The sequence below is a fragment of the Micropterus dolomieu genome, linkage group LG01, assembly GCF_021292245.1.
Source record: "Micropterus dolomieu isolate WLL.071019.BEF.003 ecotype Adirondacks linkage group LG01, ASM2129224v1, whole genome shotgun sequence".
Taxonomy (NCBI): Eukaryota; Metazoa; Chordata; class Actinopteri; order Centrarchiformes; family Centrarchidae; genus Micropterus; species Micropterus dolomieu.
The window spans coordinates 22,007,185-22,026,055 of NC_060150.1; the positions used below are offsets into that span (position 1 = coordinate 22,007,185).

General features: G+C 41.0%; 1 protein-coding gene across 5 annotated transcripts in view; it reads left to right on the forward strand.

The window, feature by feature from the left end:
• The first annotated feature begins 1,201 nt into the window (after positions 1–1,201).
• LOC123978283 (protein turtle homolog B-like) overlaps positions 1,202–18,871 on the forward strand; it is a 36,076-nt gene continuing 18,406 nt past the window's right edge. Inside the window, exons 1-10 of one of the 5 annotated variants that reach the window (XM_046061470.1) lie at positions 1,202–1,406; positions 3,276–3,427; positions 7,246–7,363; positions 9,737–9,878; positions 11,283–11,428; positions 13,197–13,339; positions 15,189–15,329; positions 15,422–15,541; positions 15,675–15,825; positions 17,714–17,837. In XM_046061470.1, the coding sequence (XP_045917426.1) occupies positions 3,374–3,427; positions 7,246–7,363; positions 9,737–9,878; positions 11,283–11,428; positions 13,197–13,339; positions 15,189–15,329; positions 15,422–15,541; positions 15,675–15,825; positions 17,714–17,837 (1,139 nt within the window). In that variant the 5' untranslated portion in view covers positions 1,202–1,406; positions 3,276–3,373. Of the gene's footprint in view, positions 1,407–3,153; positions 3,428–7,245; positions 7,364–9,736; positions 9,879–11,282; positions 11,429–13,196; positions 13,340–14,573; positions 14,662–15,188; positions 15,330–15,421; positions 15,542–15,674; positions 15,826–17,713; positions 17,838–18,871 lie in introns of those variants that run through there. The other 4 variants (XM_046061481.1, XM_046061456.1, XM_046061462.1 and 1 more) reach the window with 4 other exon arrangements.

Below are 18,871 nucleotides of genomic sequence, written 5' to 3' on the forward strand. Positions count from 1 at the left end.
TAAAATGTGTCTAAGTTCAAACTGAGTGTGAAGTTTTAGACGTCTATGTTCCATTAATAAAATCTTGCTTATTTCGTATTTTGTCAGAGAGTTGAACATGACGCTTTTTAAAAAAAGCGTCATGTTCAAGATCCTCTTAGGGTAAAAAAAAACCTAATAGCCTATTTAACCGTGATTTCGATGTTTCTAAAGACGTAACTGTGTTCCAATATGTGCTTTGATATCGACAGTATGAATGAGGAAATGTCACTTTTGTCACACTGCTTCCAGCTCCGCAGGAGAGGAGTCGGAGAGAAACTCAGCGTTAGTTGAAGTAAACCTCCTCCCGAGCAGGTTAGGTTCACAGCGTAAATTGCCGGGGTTACAGACCTAGAGTTAATCTGATCTCGCTCTCTGAAACCGAAAACCCAGAGTTTCCTTCATCTCGGGCTCAATTTACTCAGAGTTTTCACTAAACCCGCTTTCTGAAACAGGGCCCTGCAGATTCAAAGCTTGTATTTGTTGTGCATTTGCTGAACAGTCAGTTGCACACACCAACCATCCTCCTTTCTCAAGCCTGCAGCTTTCTTGCACCTTATAGTAAGCACAGTCGGTACATTAATATTGGATTGGTTCTATTAGGTTAATAAAATAGAGAAAAACACAGTAATGTTTGTGTGCTTACAACTTCAGTTTACCGATTGCCATTGTAACAGAAAACAGAAAAACCTCCCCCAATAAACAAGATGCGAACGGGCCGCAAACCTGCAACCCAGAAACTGTACTTGTAGGGCGGCGTCATTAGCAGTGAGTGGGATGTCTGTATAATTTGTGAAGGTATTGAGTCACTTTATGAGCTAAGGTAGGGAAGCTCATCCTTGTGCTGGGTTGGATTAATGTGGTCTGTTCTTGTTATTTACTGATTGGGTGATAACAGTTCAAACTGATTGGCTTTGGAAAAGACAGGGTGGAGCTCATTATCATTTAACACTACGGGTCTTGTAGCTTTATGATGCGCGTCATTGGGGACACTGAGCCCCGTAAAAACGGCGTTACATGAGCACATAGAGCGATGTTTTTTTCGCTGCCTCCAGACCGACGAAAAATGCGTCGTTGTTTACACAATTCCAGGCGCTTTTTACGGCGTTGTGCTTTATGACGGCGTAAAAAGCGGCGTCCTGGCCGTCCAAACGGCGCTTTTTACGCTTTTTTTTTTTTAACAAAACGAGGTAGGAAAGTGGCGTATTGTGAGCCTTTTAGCGTTCCGTAACTCCACCATCGCGAGACTGCAAACCATCCAGACGCATTCATCACCATCTCCGGATTTCAACCACGTGACACTGGACTCCACACTGTCAGACTTTCACCAGTTTGTTAGCTGCTCCACCGGAAAGAACATTACTGGAGCGTCCTGCAGGAAGCACATGGTGAGGACATCGAGGGGGTCACACACTGCAGTACTGACTACCTGAACTTCTGCATGGACGTTGTAGTCCCCACCAGAACGGTACGCTGCTTCCCCAACAACAAGCCCTGGATCACCAGTAATGTCAAGGACATCTTGAACAGGTAGAAGAGGGCATTCAAGGATGGTGACAGAGATGAGCTGAAGCGCGTACAGGGGGAACTCCAGGTCCACCTAGAGAGGCGAAGGAGGACTACAGAAGGAAGGTAGAACAGAAGCTGCAGCACAACAACATGAGGGAGGTCTGGGATGGCACGAAAACCATCACAGGCAGCAAGAAGAAGCCACTCCAGCATGTCTTCAACCTGAGCCTGCAGCTGTGGAGGGTCCCAGTGCTCTGGAAGACTCAATGTCTCATCCCGGTTCCCAAGAAAAAACACCCCAGGGAGCCTGGTGACTTCAGACCAGTAGCACTGACATCACACATCATGAAGACCTTTGAACGGCTGCTGCTACATGTCCTCAGACCCCAGGTTCACCATGCACAAGATCCACTGCAGTTGGGATACCAGGAGAAGGTGGGCGTGGAGGATGCCATCCTCATTATGCTCCACAGGACCTACTCACATCTGGACAAGGTGAGCGCCACTGCTCCAGCGCCTTCGATACCATCCGGCCGCTCCTGCTGAGAGAAAAGCTGACAGAGATGAGGGTGGACCCACGCTTGGTGACATGGATTACGGACTACCTCACAGACAGTACGTCAGACTGAAGGGTCACATGTCAGACACTGTGGTCAGCAGCACCGGAGCACCACAGGGGACCATGCTCTCTCCTGTCCTCTTCACCTTGTACACATCTGACTTCCAGTATAACACCGGGCTCTGCCACATGCAGAAATACTCAGATGATACTGTGATAGTTGGCTGTATCAAGGATGGACAAGAGGAGGAGTACAGGAGCCTGGTAGAGGAATTTGTGAGGTGGCGCAGGACCAACCATCTGCAGCTGAACACCTCTAAGACCAAGGAGATGGTGGTGGACTTCAGAAGGAAGAAACCACATCTCCAGCCTGTGTCCATCGAGGGGGTCGATGCGGAGGTGGTCAGGACTTACAAATATCTGGGGCTGCAGCTGGATGACAAGCTGGACTGGACAGAAAATATGGACATTCTCCACAGGAAAGGGCAGAGCCATCTGTACTTCCTGAGAAGGCTGGGGTCCTTCCACAACTGCAAAAAACTGCTGCAGATTTTTTACCAGTTTGTGGTGGCCAGTGTCCTCTTTTATGCTGTAGTTTGCTGGGGAGGAAGCAGCAAGAGAGACGCCGGTCGACTGGACAGACTGGTGGGGAGAGCTGGCTCAGTGGTGGGCTCAGAGCTGGACTCTCTGGTGACAGTGGCAGAAAGAAGGACCCTGGACTAACTGCTGTCCATACTGGACAACGCCCACCACCCTCTGCACAACACCTTCATCGGGCAGAGGAGTGTGTTCAGTGGCAGACTGCTGTCCCAGCCCAGCTCCAACAACAGACTTAAAAACTCTTTCGTCCCCCTGGCCATCAGACTGTACAACAGCTCATTGCCATGGCAGGGAGGACAATAGACAAAATCTGTACTCTTTACATCCATCTGCACTCCATTTGCACTGTTTACTGTTATTTTACTGTGGCTACTGTGTTAAAAGTTATTTTAATTTTAATTTAATTTTAATATAGGTTTAATGTATGTTTCGTATGCTACTGGATACTTGAATTTCCCTCGGGATAAATAAAGTATCTATCTATCTATCTATCTATCTATCTATCTGTACAGAATCCAGAAATCCCAAACTGAAGACAGTTTAATGACTGATGTTTCACATTTTATGACACAATTTTCTTTCTCCACAGCCCCACCTTCATTTACAGCAACGCCGCCACAGTATGTGGAGGCGAAGGAAGGGGGAAGCACTCTGCTTAGCTGCTCTGCCCAGGGAAATCCAAAACCAATGATCAGCTGGCTGAGGGAGGGGGAGGAGCTCGCAACCAACGCCAAGTACTCAGTAAGAATGATAATGAATAATGAGCATAATTCAGATTTATGATTGTGTACAAATATAGACGCAGGGTTTGTGCACAGATGGTGTCATCCACTGAGCCCATCTGTACTGGAAGTATGTTATGGGCTGTATCTCAGTCAGGCTAATATCAGTTTGTTTTGTTGTTGTGCTGCAAAGAAAAAAAATCACACTTTTTATGAGAAGATCTCTGTCAAGGGCTTCAGTCTAATAGTTGTGGTGCTGGGGCTTTAGTTGATGATATGACAAAGGCCAAAAAACAAAAAAATGTGCTGTAGTGAGTTAACAGGTAAGAATACACTCTCAATTTGAGTATGTATTTGAGTATCTGTAAAAGTTGCAGACCTTTGACTGATTAATGATTGTAGCGGCAAGACTGTCAGTCAGGCTCTTCTCGCTTCTCGGTAAAAATGAACTCCACCTCGAATCACTATAACAACGTTAAGAACAGCTACTGGCATCACACCTCACATTTTTGGGGCCCCTTTGTTGTCTGGTGATGCGTGATATTTATTCCTGTGGATAAATTCCCAAAAGTCTGATTTCATGACAAGATATTTCTGGCATAGCCTCGGTGTGGTTTGATAGCAGCAAAATGTCTGAGCTACTTAAAACGTCAACAGTAAACATCAGGTTTGTGTGTGTGAGAATCAAAGACTGATAACTGGAGGGAGTACTTAAATTCAACAAGTTCTCATAGGTACTCGGCGATTGTCAGGAGCCATTCTTGCAACATTAGGAATTAGAAGTAGGCAAGGGAGGTCAAGGTAAATTAAATCACAGCAGCTCATTACAAAATGAACTGCTGGAATGCTTTGAACATGTTGAACAGGTTGTTGATTATGCATAACAAGTACAGGAGCATTGAAGGGCATTTTATATACTGCTTGAAATTGTTTTTGGAAAGTATTGAAAGGTGGATGCCTCCTTCCTTTTTATGCATGCCTTCACATTCTCATATGTCAGTGAGACTGCAGTCTGCTGCAGGCGCTATCAACTCTTTACAGCTGTCTGTGTGATACAGGAAGTGACAGGCGCAAACATGAGTGTCTGTTAAGGGGCCTATTCCTCTTTCTCTTTCATTTTACCCTTTTTCCTCCACCGTCTTTCCCTCCAGTCAGTTCTTTTTAACACCATTCCCTCAGTAAACGATCATTCTGATGCATTATTAATCTCCTTCTTCTGCATCAATATTACATTAGTCCTAATATGAATGTTACACAAAAAATGAAAATTGTTAGTGAGAGCAAAACGGCACACATATCTAACTTCACCGTTAAATAAAAGGCAGTGCATTTATCAGCGTTCTTCATCCATTTGGCTGTTTCAAGTATATGCTCAAGTGAAAACATCAAACTTGGGTAAGCTCCTTCTTGTGGTGAAAAGAGAGCGTGTGAGCAAGCGAGCATGAGGGTATATTTGCTCACCCACATGCTCAGATCCATGGAGACGTCATGGAGAAAGGCAGGAATTTGACAGACAGGGTTAGAGAGTTCCTCCTCCAACCTTGTTCTCCTCTCTTTACTTTACTTTATTACTTTACTTATTTGCACAGGGGAAAAAAAGAACCACCAACAAAGATACTAAACAAAACAGTTGTGCAGGAGAGGACAGAAACCTAGGGTAGGATTGTAAGGGTCTTCCCCAAAGTTCACTCAAATCACAAGCAAAAAATAACAGCAGATTCCTGCTGTTTCAGAGCCTAATATCAGTCTCTCTGGATGTGTCAGTGAAGTGCATGTGACAGAAATTGAGATTCTGGCATCATCTCATGCCTCACCTTATCTACTGCCTCTTCTTTCTTCTCCCCCTTTTCCCCTCATCTGCAGCTGACTTCCTCCCCCAAATCCTCCTTTTTCTTTAATCTTCTCTCCCTCACCTTGGATTGAGTACAGCACAGAAAGTATTGGAATGGACTGATGACCATTACATATCATCAGATCCTGTTAACTTTACTGTTGTAAGCAGTCTGCTACAATCACTACAGCATGTGCTGTCTGTTCTGTAGGAGTGTAATGATTTGATCCAGGGATATATTCAGTGCTACATAACATCCCAGGATTAAAAAAGAGGTGTTCAGACAGAATGTGAGGTGAATTCTAAAGGAGGCGTGATTGCACACAAAGTTAATGGTAATTTGCAAAATGATAGACACAAATTCGCCCAGGCTGTATGGGTAAGTTGAAACTAAAAAAAATGTATTTTACGCAAATGTGTGTAGTATTTTGCTAAAAACATTACAACAAAAAAGCAATGCAGTGTTGGGACAGGAAGTTGTCTTTAGCCTACCTGCTGTGGAAACTTGTCTGTAAGGCGGAAGATCATTATTGTACTTTCTGGAACCCCTGGCCTCCAGGATAACAGACAGAAACAAAAATAAAGGGATACTTGGCCCAATGTCATGTAAACTGTTGGAAAAAGTGCAGGTTGCTTATTTATTCATGTTTGCTAATGAGCATTGACACAGCAACGTGATTTGTTCATTCCCATGAGGCGAAAATCCACTTTGCCTTCTGTCTGAACACAACTATTCCATTTTGCCTTTATAGCTCTACATTTATGAATTGTATAAAAGAGTCAACAGCAATCAAACACATGATATTTCAGCGAGAGGCTTTTATTTTTAAACCATAACATGAGCCGCAAGTGACAGCTCAGTAAAAGTTACTGGTTTGTGAAGGAGGCTGAACAGAAAATCTGCCAAATCAGCCAGACTGTAGTTAGCACAAGCATTTAATTGAGACAATTTTAATCAGTTTTAATCGCTTCCAACTTTTTAAATCAATACAAATGGCTTCCCAAGCCTGAATCAGTGCCTCACAACACATCAGTGTTTAGTTTACACTTCTAGGTCTCAACCCACCACACGTCATATGTTACAGCAGTGATGCACCAAGTGTTATCTTGTGATAGACAATCTGAGCTATGATGATTCTGTTTGCCAACAAAAGACTGACAGAAGTTAAATGTTGCTTGGGCTGATATACTAGTAGCATCTCTTGGCTATAAAACATTTGAAAGACGAAAGATGAATAGGAATAATTCTGCAGGCATAGCAGATTCCCCCCTCAGCTGCATGAATGGACAGACTACAGCTGTGTGTGACTTGAATGGACACAGCCTCTCGCAACCTGTTGCATAATTTATAAGGGTGTTTCTATTAGGTTTGGTTAATGTGTTTCTTCACCACTTATTGGTTCTCATCAGCAGCACACAGGAACACGCAGCAATACTGAGTTAGACGTTTCCAAGGTTACAAGATGCAGGAATCAGAACTGGAGTTAATTAAAGCATGACCCATTCAAGATTTTTAAGTGTTTGATGTATGTTCTTTAGAGATGACTCTGATCAAAACTTACTTCAAGAGTGGGGAGTAAATTTACTAAAGAACAAATTTGAGGTACTATTTTATGTCACATAGCTTCTGCTCTACTACATTTCAGAGGGAAATATTGTACTTTGTACTGCACTAAAGTTGACAGCAATAAAGATTTTACTAAAAACTACTATATAGTTTATATAAACTATTTTAATAATTGTCTACTTGTTTAAAAGCCATTTTTCAAAATTCCTTTTACAGTTCTATCTTCTCATATTGCCGCTTTTCCTTGTTTTAAATGACAGCGGCTGTCGCCTGGACAAAACTATTGAAAGATGCCATTGTGGGCTCGGGGACATTTCCCACTATTTTCTATCATTTGACAGACCAAGCAATTAAGTGATTATTCAAGAAAACAAAATGGTGATGCTGTCACATTATTTTAATGTTTTGCGTCATCCGTTTCTGCTGCGTGTAACCACAGGTACATGATGGCAGTCTAACAATCCTTGGCATCACTAGAGATGACAGAGGAGCGTACACATGCCGAGCCTACAGTGACCAGGGAGAAGTGCTCCACACCACCCGTCTGCTGGTTCAAGGTACTGTATCCTTACATTAAGCACGCTGTAGTGTAGCAAGACTGCTAGATGTAAGAGTTTATTCGTAAGTGTTGTTGACAAATATATTTGCACTAGATTTTGAAATGAAAAAACATGTTTCCAACCCTTTTTACCTGCGGCCAAATATTGCATTTGCATTGCTTCTCTCTGGTATGCTGATGTGTGTAACATACCTTCTGAGTCGGTGTCAGTCAGTCAATAGCTCAGTCTGGGGCTTCTGTGTATTCATGCTCTTGTGCACAGCCATGTGTGCAACAGGATCTGTCTGTGAGGACGTCACTGTCAGTCTCCAGTCCATTAACCAGGCTCTCTACTAGACACAGATCAGATAGATGGTTGCGATGCCAGCTACTACTTCTCTCAGTCTCCTGATACAGCAGCGCGGGAGGCGAGTTAGTAGTGTGTATTTAACAAGTAGAGTTAACTTAAGGTCTGTTTTAATGCTTGACTTGTGTAGTAATTACTACACTACACTTACTCTCGTCTTTGTTCGCAGTATAGTAAATGTACAGTATGTGTACACTCACTGCAAACACACATTAAAAAATCATTGTGTTGTAACCAAGTGAACAGTGTAACTGCTGGTGCATGTGATGCAACTGCATTAAGTCTGCAGGCCTCCAATGGACCTGCCAATACTACCGTACCTGTTCTTTCAACCACAACACACTGCAGCAGCGGTGGTTCAAGTGTGGACTTCTTGCTTTCCATGTGAGAGGCAAAACAGGACAATACTACCTGTACATTCAGCTTCTGCATAGAAAAACACCTGATACACACAATACAAGAGCCCTGAAATTAAAACTATGAACATTTACTGTGATACATTTGTTAACTGCAGTTGCCATATAGTCATACCGTAGTAGCTATCACTTAATATTTCTTTGTGTATTGGACTAGCGTAGGACATTTCATGAGACGATAACATTTCAGTTATAAGACTTTTGAATAATTCAACCCATAAAAGTAGTTTTTATTGTAGAGTTGTCCACTCCTATTCACAGAGCTCTCACCTGCCAAATATCTCAGCCACGGCAATAGTCTTGTTAACCTCTGACATATAAATACCAGAATGACTCTACATGCACACAAACAGTGTCACGTTGCACCTCATAAAACCGTATTTTAATGTATGAAACACTTTTAGCAAATCTACAGTTAGTTTGCGGTAAGAAAACCACAAAAATGAAGTGTACTGGAGTTGAGTTTGGTTGCATATTGGCATGAAAGGCGCTGTGAAATAAAATGCGGGGTATGATTAGGACTCATACCCAGAGCAATAACAAGCAGATATCTGAGGAGTCATGATTCTCACTCCCGTGATCTGTTTTTAATTGTTATGCGAGACGCCCGCACAGTGCCGTGAGTAGTCCCACCTGATGCATAAAGCTGCGCATGCTGAGAGGAAAATAACCAGAAGGCTTGTATCTGGGCCCACTCATAAAAGACAGCTTACCTTTCATGGCTTCTACTGTTTTATTGAGAGTTAAGAACAAACCTAGAGTACCTCAGGAGATGAAAAGGTTACAATGTGAAGCATGCATAAGTGTCAACACTGACTACTATTAAGGTTACAATAGCTGCCTGCTCACTGTATTTTACACCAGACTGTGTTGATATATTGTAAATAATAGACAGTGTGTGCTGTTTCTCACCCTGAGAGTAGGCCTGCATATGATTTCTTTATGATTTAATGCTACTTTTCATCCCTTTAATGGTCTTCTCTACTATTTGATAGATATCTGTAAGTTGTGATATCTGGTTGTAAATAATGAGTTGTACTTAACTTGAGGCAGCCATCTCTGGTACTTGGTTAAAGAATGTCAGGCCTAAAAATATCCCCGGGGTGCACTGTGATTTTCAAAAGAAAAGCTCAATACATTAGAGTAGTAATCATCGATGGAATCAAATCTAATGTCATTTCATTGTAAATTTGTTTAATTTTTCTGACATTTTTAATGTGTTAAATAAAAGTATAATTAGTGATTAGGTAAATCCAAGATGATACTTGAAGCTCCCCCTTCAACTCCACTGAGCTTTTTAGTGCCTTTCAGTTCATTGTTTTGATTTTACGACCCACAACCTTACTGTTTTGGTTTATCACTTGTGAAAGGTGCTACATAAATAAAGTTTACTTACTTAAGTACTCACCACCCTCAGACGCATGCAGGCAGTGCAGTGTTTGTGCATGTGTAATTATGCAACTGTTTGCTAACAAATAGATGATGATATGTCAGTTTTGTGTTCCCCCCCTCCCAAAAAATGCATCTTTAAATAGTTAAAATAGTAGACTGTTCTGTCACAGGTGCACAACACAAGATGCACTAAATCACTTGCATCTTTTTCTCTCAGGGCCTCCATACATCGTCTCTCCACCAGAAAACGTCACTGTAAACATATCCCAGAATGCACTCTTCACCTGCCAAGCGGAGGCATATCCTGGCAACCTGACCTACACCTGGTACTGGGAAGAGGATAACGTCTACTTCAAGAAGTAAAGTTATGATCGAGTTCATGTCTGTGCTGTAGCTGCAGTAACTCTCTGTCTGGAAACATGTTAGTTAAGCACTTGAGTGAGGTTATGACTTAAAGGCCCTTTCTCAGAGGCATTTAAATCACCACCTTGCAGGCTGCATAAGGCTTTCACGCCGAAGCTTTTGGTATGTATGTGTGTGAGTGAGTGAGTGAGTGAGTGTGTGTGTGTGTGTGCCGGTGACCTGTCCTACTGCGGCCCTAGAGACAGTAAGCGAGGGCCTGGCGGGGGGTCTGTCTGGACAGTGCCAGCCGAGTTAGTGTGCTCTGATGACAATATCACATGACTTAGGCCTTGTGTCATCATATGCCTCTCATGCAGTGATGAGCTGAAGCGTAGCCAGTACCTCTGCGGGCTCCCAGAGCAGGTCTTTAGAGCCTGAGAGGGTTTTTTTTAGTGACAGACAGAACAAATGGGAAGGAAGAACAAGTGAATAGGACTTTGACTTGCAGTGAAAACTTTTTTTTCACAGAGGAAGTGAACTGAAGTGTCCAGTCCAATTTTAAACAGCTTTCATGGCATTAATCTTTTTTTCTTTTCTTTTTTTTTTTTTACAATTCACTTGCTATAACTAGTTATTACTATGGCACTAGTAGTTTAAGAATTAGTAACTTATCTCATGTAGTTCACACATTGTAAAACAAATATTTGCATATATAAGTATAGGAATGTATGTATTGTATTTAGCTTTTGTAAGGTCATCTCTCTAATTTCTTTCATTTTTTCTTTTTTATATTCAAATAGTTCTTTATCTGCTATTTTATACCTCTCTGTCTGTTTATGTGCTACTCTAACATGTTAATTTTGTCAATCAATAAAGTCTTATTGTATCTTGTATGTATGTAATAATACAATGTATTTATATATCTTTTCAAGATTCTCAAAGACAAAGCTTCAAAAAAGATCATAACACAAGACATCTTATTTTCTTATGTTTTAACTAATGGGTTTATACATTGTGTATAAACCATTATATAATGCATATTAATGGCTTTTAACTGATCTGTAAACCTTTGTTAATGATTTTTTTTAAAGACATATTGAGCTTCAATTCTGTTGCATTATGAAATGTTTAATTATGTCACTGTGTGGACAAGGACAGCAGCTCCATCATTAATGTGTTTCAATTCTAAACGGTTTCAAGAGGCTGTACCATTTGGCGATTATGGCAATTAGCAGATTTATTTGAATCTTCCTGCTCTGTACTGTCTGTTCTTTGGATCCCTCTCAGAGCCAGCTGCTGTTTGACTCTCTGCTGCTCTCCTATGGCGTCTTGGTGTAATTCAGCAAAAAAGAAAAAAATAGATGTGTGCCTTGTCCTGTTGGTGTAACACGGTCTGACAAAACGTCTCTGTCTTTTTGCAGTGATCTGAAGCTCCGAGTGCGCATTCTCATCGACGGCACCCTTATCATCTTCCGGGTCAAGCCGGAGGATGCTGGGAAATACACCTGCAGTCCGAGCAACAGCCTCGGTATCTCGCCCTCGGCGTCAGCCTACCTGACTGTTCAGTGTGAGTGTTACCGGGGCAACAAAGTGGAGGGGGAGGGGCGGGGAGATGGTACAGCGAGCTGTGTGAGGAGAAGGGAACAGCAGCAGCATTATGGAGGCTGCTTGTGTTGGAGGCTGCTGTATTATTTGGCAGCGCTGCTCTGCTGCTGTAACACAAAGTAACCTTCTTGAATTACAAGGTCAGATGTGACAAAGAGGGAGCACAGTTCGCCCCCTTGTCCTTTTGACTGAGCCTCTTTGACCATTTTCATATTCTGAGTGGATTTTAATCATAGAATCCTTATCTATTCCCACTGCAGCTTCATTCCTGTGCACAAAGATGGGGACAGGCTCGTCCTTAGACTCCATTTTTCCTCGTGTCTTTTGAATCTAGCGGACCCCCCCCCCCCCCCCCCCCCCCCCCCCCCCCCAAATGAAGTGGTGACCTTCCTTTTCCATCAGCTCTGACCGATGAGAGAGAAATGCCACTCATAGGCATCTGATGTTTCATCGTCGGCCCTTGTGTGTTGCTAATTTGCTCCCAAGTTGCTGCTGGTCATTGATTACTGTGCTACAGTATGAGAGAGAGCCGGGGGATTTGCAGCACTGCAGGCACTGATTTCAACACTGGCCTCAAATACAGCAGACTATGAAACCAGTGTCCTGTACGCTTCATGCAAAACATTCTCTAGGCCTGGATTCATCAAGCATCTCAGAATCAATAAAAGGAATTGTGCTGAAAGTTAACCTAGGACAAAAAAATACTCAGAGTAGAACTCATTTATGAAGCGTTCTACACTTTCTTTCAGCAAAGAGAGGAACTACTTTTTGCCTTTGTACAACACTCCGAGCCACAAAGTAGAAATTATGATGAAGTTTTCTGACAGTTGCCGTTTGAAATATTAAAAAGTGTAAATGCAGAAAATAGCACCACTTTTTATGTGTATAGGCAAATAACTTCATTAAATCTCATTAACATTATTAAATATTCTATTTAGACTGTAAGAAAACATTGGCAAGCCCCTCCTCTGGCTTTAAGAATAAATGGAGTTTAAAAGTAAATTTAAATAGTGAGTCATTTGACTATACTACAGCCAACGCCACATCCTCTTACAGCCTATAATAATGCCTGGCTAGCCTAATCTTCTCTTCTCCTAAATCCCCTTTCAACTGCATCTCTTTAATGTTCCTACAAGCAAAGAAAAAGTATTATTATTTCTGTAACGTCACCCAGTCTTGGGAAGTGCACCATAGTGAAATAAACATATCTCTGAAATAATATAGCCCTGCTATTATTTTAAAGAAAATAAATAATATTTTGCTAGTTTATAGGCTATATATTCTACCTGTTGTAATTAAGTAGAGATATACTTTATTTTGCAGGTGATATAGTTCCTTGTTCTTGTGCATTGTGGCTAAAAAATGCAATGAAAGTTTGATTTATGACTGAAAAAAAACCCCCACATTTCTGACAGGAGATCATGTGTTCTGCTCTGCATCCTGCTCAATGTCCGTTTAAAAAATTATTGTCAAAATGATTGTTTAATAAGCTTATTGTGGTCAAGGGTTCCCAAAACATCTCTCCTCTCGCAGAATATCTCTGCCTGAACGCCATTTGAACACAGGTTAGGACACCTCTGCAGAGATAGGAGATAAGCAGATAAAATGCTTTTACTTCTAGTCCTTTTGAAATGACTTTCTTTGCACATTATATTATGTCAAACAAATGACTCGGGCATCATTTATTATGTATCCAGCATCCCTAACACTGACCTTTCCTTCATGTCCAGACCCTGCCCGAGTGATCAACATGCCCCCGGTCATCTACGTCCCACGGAAACTGCCAGGCATCATCCGCTGCCCGGTGGACGCCAACCCACCTGTGACATCAGTGAAGTGGGAGAAAGATGGCTATCCTCTCAGAGTGGAGAAGGTTAGTTGGCCTCGGGGCTTCGTTTAGCCTCCCCTCTGTGTTACACCACTGCTACATTTACCTTGGATAAAACCAAACAGTATTTGGTTACACTTTATCCGGTAGTCCATCTACAGATAGTTTATAGAGTATTTCTAGGTTTGGTTAGGTTTAGGCACAAAAAACATCTTGGTTAGTGTATGTTAAGGAATTATCATATACTCTATTGATAATCTGTTAAACAACTACACACAAAGTAAAACAGGTGAAATAGTACAAATACTGGGACTATCAAAATAAACTGTTACAAAATTTAATGTAAATGTTATTGGAGTTAGTAAATTGGTCCTAATTTCACAATAGGTACTGTATGACTGTTGTGATATATTTGGTGCATCAGCAGATAGAAAGGTGGCTCAGCCCAGCCTCACAGTAGATGTGATCAGATTTATGATGATGATAAAACTTTAGCAGATTTAACAGAAAATTCAGATTATAAAGGGGCATGCTGCTGCCTCAGTGTGTCTAGCTTAAATTCCGCTAGTTTAATCTATTAACACTTCTCTTTTGTGGGAGGTTGAACAGCTAAATGAAAGAAAATGAAACGGAGCATTTTTGAACGTAAAAATATTTATTACGTTGTTAGACCGCCAGACAGCTTTGAAGGTAAGGACACTGCAACTTTTTTAAGTAGTAGTTTTATACTCTTCTGTGTGTTTTACTTGGATTATTGATATGACAGGAATTTTGAAAGTGGTGGAAAAGCTGAGCGTCCAATCTCTAAACACATATATTGTTCATATTCATCAACCTGTGACGGTTCTACGCAATGCTAGCATCATGCAGGCAGAACAGTGGGCGTTAAAAGTTTTAAACAAAGCTTTTCCTTTGTCAGTGGTGTAAAGTGCTGTACTTGAATACATTTTTGGTACTTGTACTTTACTTCAGTAATTCCATCATATGCTACTTTATTCTTCTACTCAACTACATTTATCTGACAACTAGTTACTTGTAAGATTTTCATCAGCTTGTGGCAAACAATGTCTTTTCAGATGTCTATGGGTTGTTAGCAGTTCCACCAAAGACACATTTCCCTTCTAAACTTCTCAGATGGTTTAATTTAAAAATATATTTGTGGCCCAAAGAGGTAAAATTATCTACTATTTCACAAAAACTTAACATTAGAGAAAAAATTTGTGTAGCAGAAGTGTTTTTTCTTCTTTCCTCTTCCATTAATCATCTTATGACCCCTCAGATATATCTTGTGACACTTTGGATGGGCCCGACCCCCAGGTTGGGAACCACTAGAGCTGGAACTAGCTCCACCTCGGCCAGCTACAACAGTAAAAGGCTACTTACACATTAATGCAACAATATTAACATTAAAATAATGTCATCTATAATAACATGTCACTCATAGGGGTTGTGTTCTTCGGAACAAGTACTTTTAATTTTGATACTTTAAGTACATTTTGATGGTAATACTTTTGTACTTTTACTCAAGTATGATTTTTAAGACTTACTTGTAATTAAGTCTTTTTAATTAATTGACTGTTCTGTGCTCATTCACAGATATGTGTAAAGAAAGCAGTCATATTCAAACTTTGCCAGTGCCACTTGGATACAGTATATCTCTGCTCATCTCTATCTGTTTCTCTATGTATCTACTATCTAATCTACTGTCAGTGAAGTAGTATTTTTGCGCTTCTGTCAAGGGCTGGATCTCAGACAAGCTCGCCTGCATCTGATTTAAATGGATTTTTTGTGGATTTTTGTTTTCTTGTGCAGTTCAAAAACATTTAGACGGGACCCTGACAGTTCAGGACAAACCCTGAAATCAAGCATATCAGATGCCCCCTTTATCTTGTAGTACCCCGGTTGGAGCCTGATGCCAGATGGAAGTATCCGGGTGGCAGAGGCCACTGAAGACTCCCTGGGCACCTACACCTGTGTGCCTTACAACGCCCTGGGTACCATGGGCATGTCCCCCCCTGCCACTTTGGTGCTAAAGGTACATTGCTGCTCATGTTTGCGTCTGCTGTTCATTTTCTGCAGACTGATCTGTACCGGAAGTCTGCATGATGGTCTGTTGTGTTTCTCTAGGATCCCCCTTACTTTAATGTGAGGCCTGGGGGGGAGTACCGTCAGGAGGCTGGGAGAGAGCTAGTTATCCCTTGTGCTGCTTCTGGAGACCCTGATATACCAACCATCACCTGGAGAAAGGTGCATTAGACAAACATAACTATAACAAATACGTTATAAATCATCTTCTGCACTTGTTTTTACTTATGTGCTGAAATATTTGTTTGCTCACCACTATTTAACCATGTTGCTGTAATTTCCATGTCCATTGAAGGTGGGGAAGCCAAGCAAGAGTAAGCACAACATCCTACCCAGTGGCAGCTTACAGTTTCTGTCCCTCAGCAAGGAGGACCATGGAGAATGGGAGTGTGTAGCCACCAATGTGGTCACGAGCATCACTGCCAGCACGCGTATCCTAGTCATCGGTACAAACAATCTGCACAGTGCTCTCAGCTCACCAGAGCTTGCTCATGGTTATTTTGAGTTCATTGTGATCCCACCTTTCCATGTGGTTTGAGTGATTTGTATTACCTCATCCCTCAAACACCTTGCCTCTACTCAATTTCCCCTTGGGCAGCATTAAAATTTCATTAGATCTTATCTGTAATAGCTTAATTTAAAGCCTGAATCTGTAACTACAGTGTGGTATCTACCTCTCTGCTAAAACACTGTCGCTACCGCCTTTGTTGAGTTAGTGGACGAAGGACATCTTTGTACTCCTTAATTGATTGACTGAAGTGACGACAAAGCCAAGCATGGTTATGAAGTTTAAATAGGGCTATGAAGGTCCACATGCACAAAGGATTGTTAGTTAAATTATCTGTGTTTAAAAGTTGTGGTACAACAAGCTCTCAAACTGAACATTGTAGAAAGCCTCATTTAATACCTGAAATGCAAATTGAAGGGAACTTTGTGCATATGGTGCCTTTGCCTTTAAGTGGCCTTTATAACTGTTGTGTTCTCTGATACAAATTGCGATTGTAGCAGTGATTATGCCCCTTGCTTCCTTAAGTTGTAGCGATGTCTTTAACACAGTAATAGCAGCCATTTTGAGTAGATAAAATGCCTTGCGCAAAGTTCTAACACAGCCTCACTGAACTGGCAGAAAAATCTTATTGACTTGTGATTATTATGTTGAATAATACAAATCATGTTAAGTATACATCTGCATAGCAATGACAGGCACACAAGTCTGTTTAGTATCAAATATTCAACCCCTGTAGGCTAGAAAGATGGATTTGTATATAGTATATGTTTCAGATGTATGAAAATTAGGACCAATTTTATAATATTTTTGCACAGGGAAGAGCACTACTTGTGACTTGATATGTGTTAAAAACAAGTTCTTACTACAATAGTGTCTTATTGAAGAATTTAGGAATAGTTATTAGACATTTTGGGAAATTCACTTGTTTGAGTTGGATGAGAAGACTGATGCCACTCTCATGCTTAGTATGCTAAATATGAAGGTACAGCCTGCAGTAGCTGAGCTTAGCATAAAGATTGGAAACAGGGGGAAACAGCTAGCTTGGCTCTGTCCAAAGGTTAAATAAATTTGCCCTCCAGGCCCTCTAAAGCTTGCTAATTAACGCGTTATATCTGATTTGTGTGTCCTGTACAAAAACTAAGCTACTTTATGCTATTATTTACTAAGTTAAGCTTCCTCCCCTTCAGGCTGAAGCTTTATCCTTAGTGTACAAACATGAGAATGGTATGAATGTTTTTATTTAACATAGACAAGAAAGTAAATAAGTAAATAATAACTACTCCTTTAAGTCTGGTTAGTAAGTCACAAAGTCTGCCACAGTAGCCCATTGCCCCAGTGCCTGTAGAGTCGTTATGCTGTTGCACAGCTGTCAGCGCTCCGCGTGACCAGCCCTCAGCTGACAGGTATCACAGAGCGGTGAAGACAGCTGTGCTCCTCAGACTCAGGTCTCCCTTTTATCCCAGTGAGAAGTAGCTGGGCTTCGGGCAACACAGCACAGCTGTTAGGTGGGTGGGATGAGCAGAGCTGTAGACAGGATTGCTGCTCTTGAACTTCAACTTACACTGGTCAACACCTCAGCCAGCATCACATTATCCACGAGAGGCAGGCAGACACTAGTGCAGCATTTTGGTGGGTGAAAACAGCAACAAAATGCTCCTCATATGACTTGTCACTACATTATGTATGTTAAAAGGATCTACAGTATATAATTTCATTACTGCAGGTGATATTAAATTATAATTCTAAGTAGTTATATGTCTGATAAGTAAAATAGTACTTGTGCTTTTTAAATATATTCCCTCTCTCTGCCTCTAACAACCACTCAGGCACCAGCCCGCATGCTCCTGGCAATATCCATGTATTGCCCTCAACAACCTCTGCTAATGTGTCCTGGGAACCAGGATACGATGGCGGCTTCGAACAGACGTTCTCTGTGTGGTACGGTCCAGTGTAAGTGCTCTTACTTAACTTCAAATTAATGGCAGCAGTCTGCAGATGTGGAAACACTACCTGGAGGTTATCGGCCGAGTTTGACATGCAGGTTTTTTTCTTCCTCTTCATTGATGACAATAAAATCTGAAATTAAATCAGACGCTCAGAAGAGAGTTGTTTTGACAGCATATTTCTTTTCTTTTTATATTTGGGGTAATTAGTAGATTTGCATGTGCAAAATTCATGGTGTGTATTGGGAAAGAAATTGAGTGTCACTCACTGCAGTAACATCTCACTCAGCATCATACATGTGTTCTATGCACCTTATAGTAGCCAGAGCAAAAAGTGTTTTTTAATGCATGTCCGTATATCTGTCCAGGTACCACCAAATACCCATTTGTTGACTGTAAAAATGGATGTAACCTTACTGTGGAGCTGACAAGGAGTGAAACGGATATATGTCACACTGCTTTATGAGCAGAGAATTCAGTTACTTCTGGCAAACCACCAATGTTCCTTTTTCAATGTGAAGCTGATCAGTGTCATTTAAACAGGTAGAACTGACCAATCAATACACACTTCACATGATAATTAGACATTTTTGAATGTTACAGTGAATATTGGCTGAGAGACAACTTTAAGCATTTTATTTGTAAACCTTGTTTTTTGTTTAACTTGCTCTATCCATCAGTCAATTAAATTGTGTCTGTATAGCACTTTTTGTACTGGTTGGTGCAATTCACAGTGCTTTAAAGATGACTGTCAAGCTGATAATAAGAGTACAAATGTAAACAGTAAAACAATTTAAGACTAATGCACACGAGAAATAAAAGTTTGAAATGAAAATGTAATAATTGAAATAATAAAATAGATGCTGCAATAAAACAAAACACTTTTAATAACAACTGAAATAGATATGTCATTTTAAAATATAAATACAATGAAATAATGAAAAAGATATCAACACTTTCAGCTGATTGCAGATCCTCAGACAACGGCTCAGTGCATATAAAAGGTATTTGCTGTGCAGTTTGGAACAAATCATTAAGAAG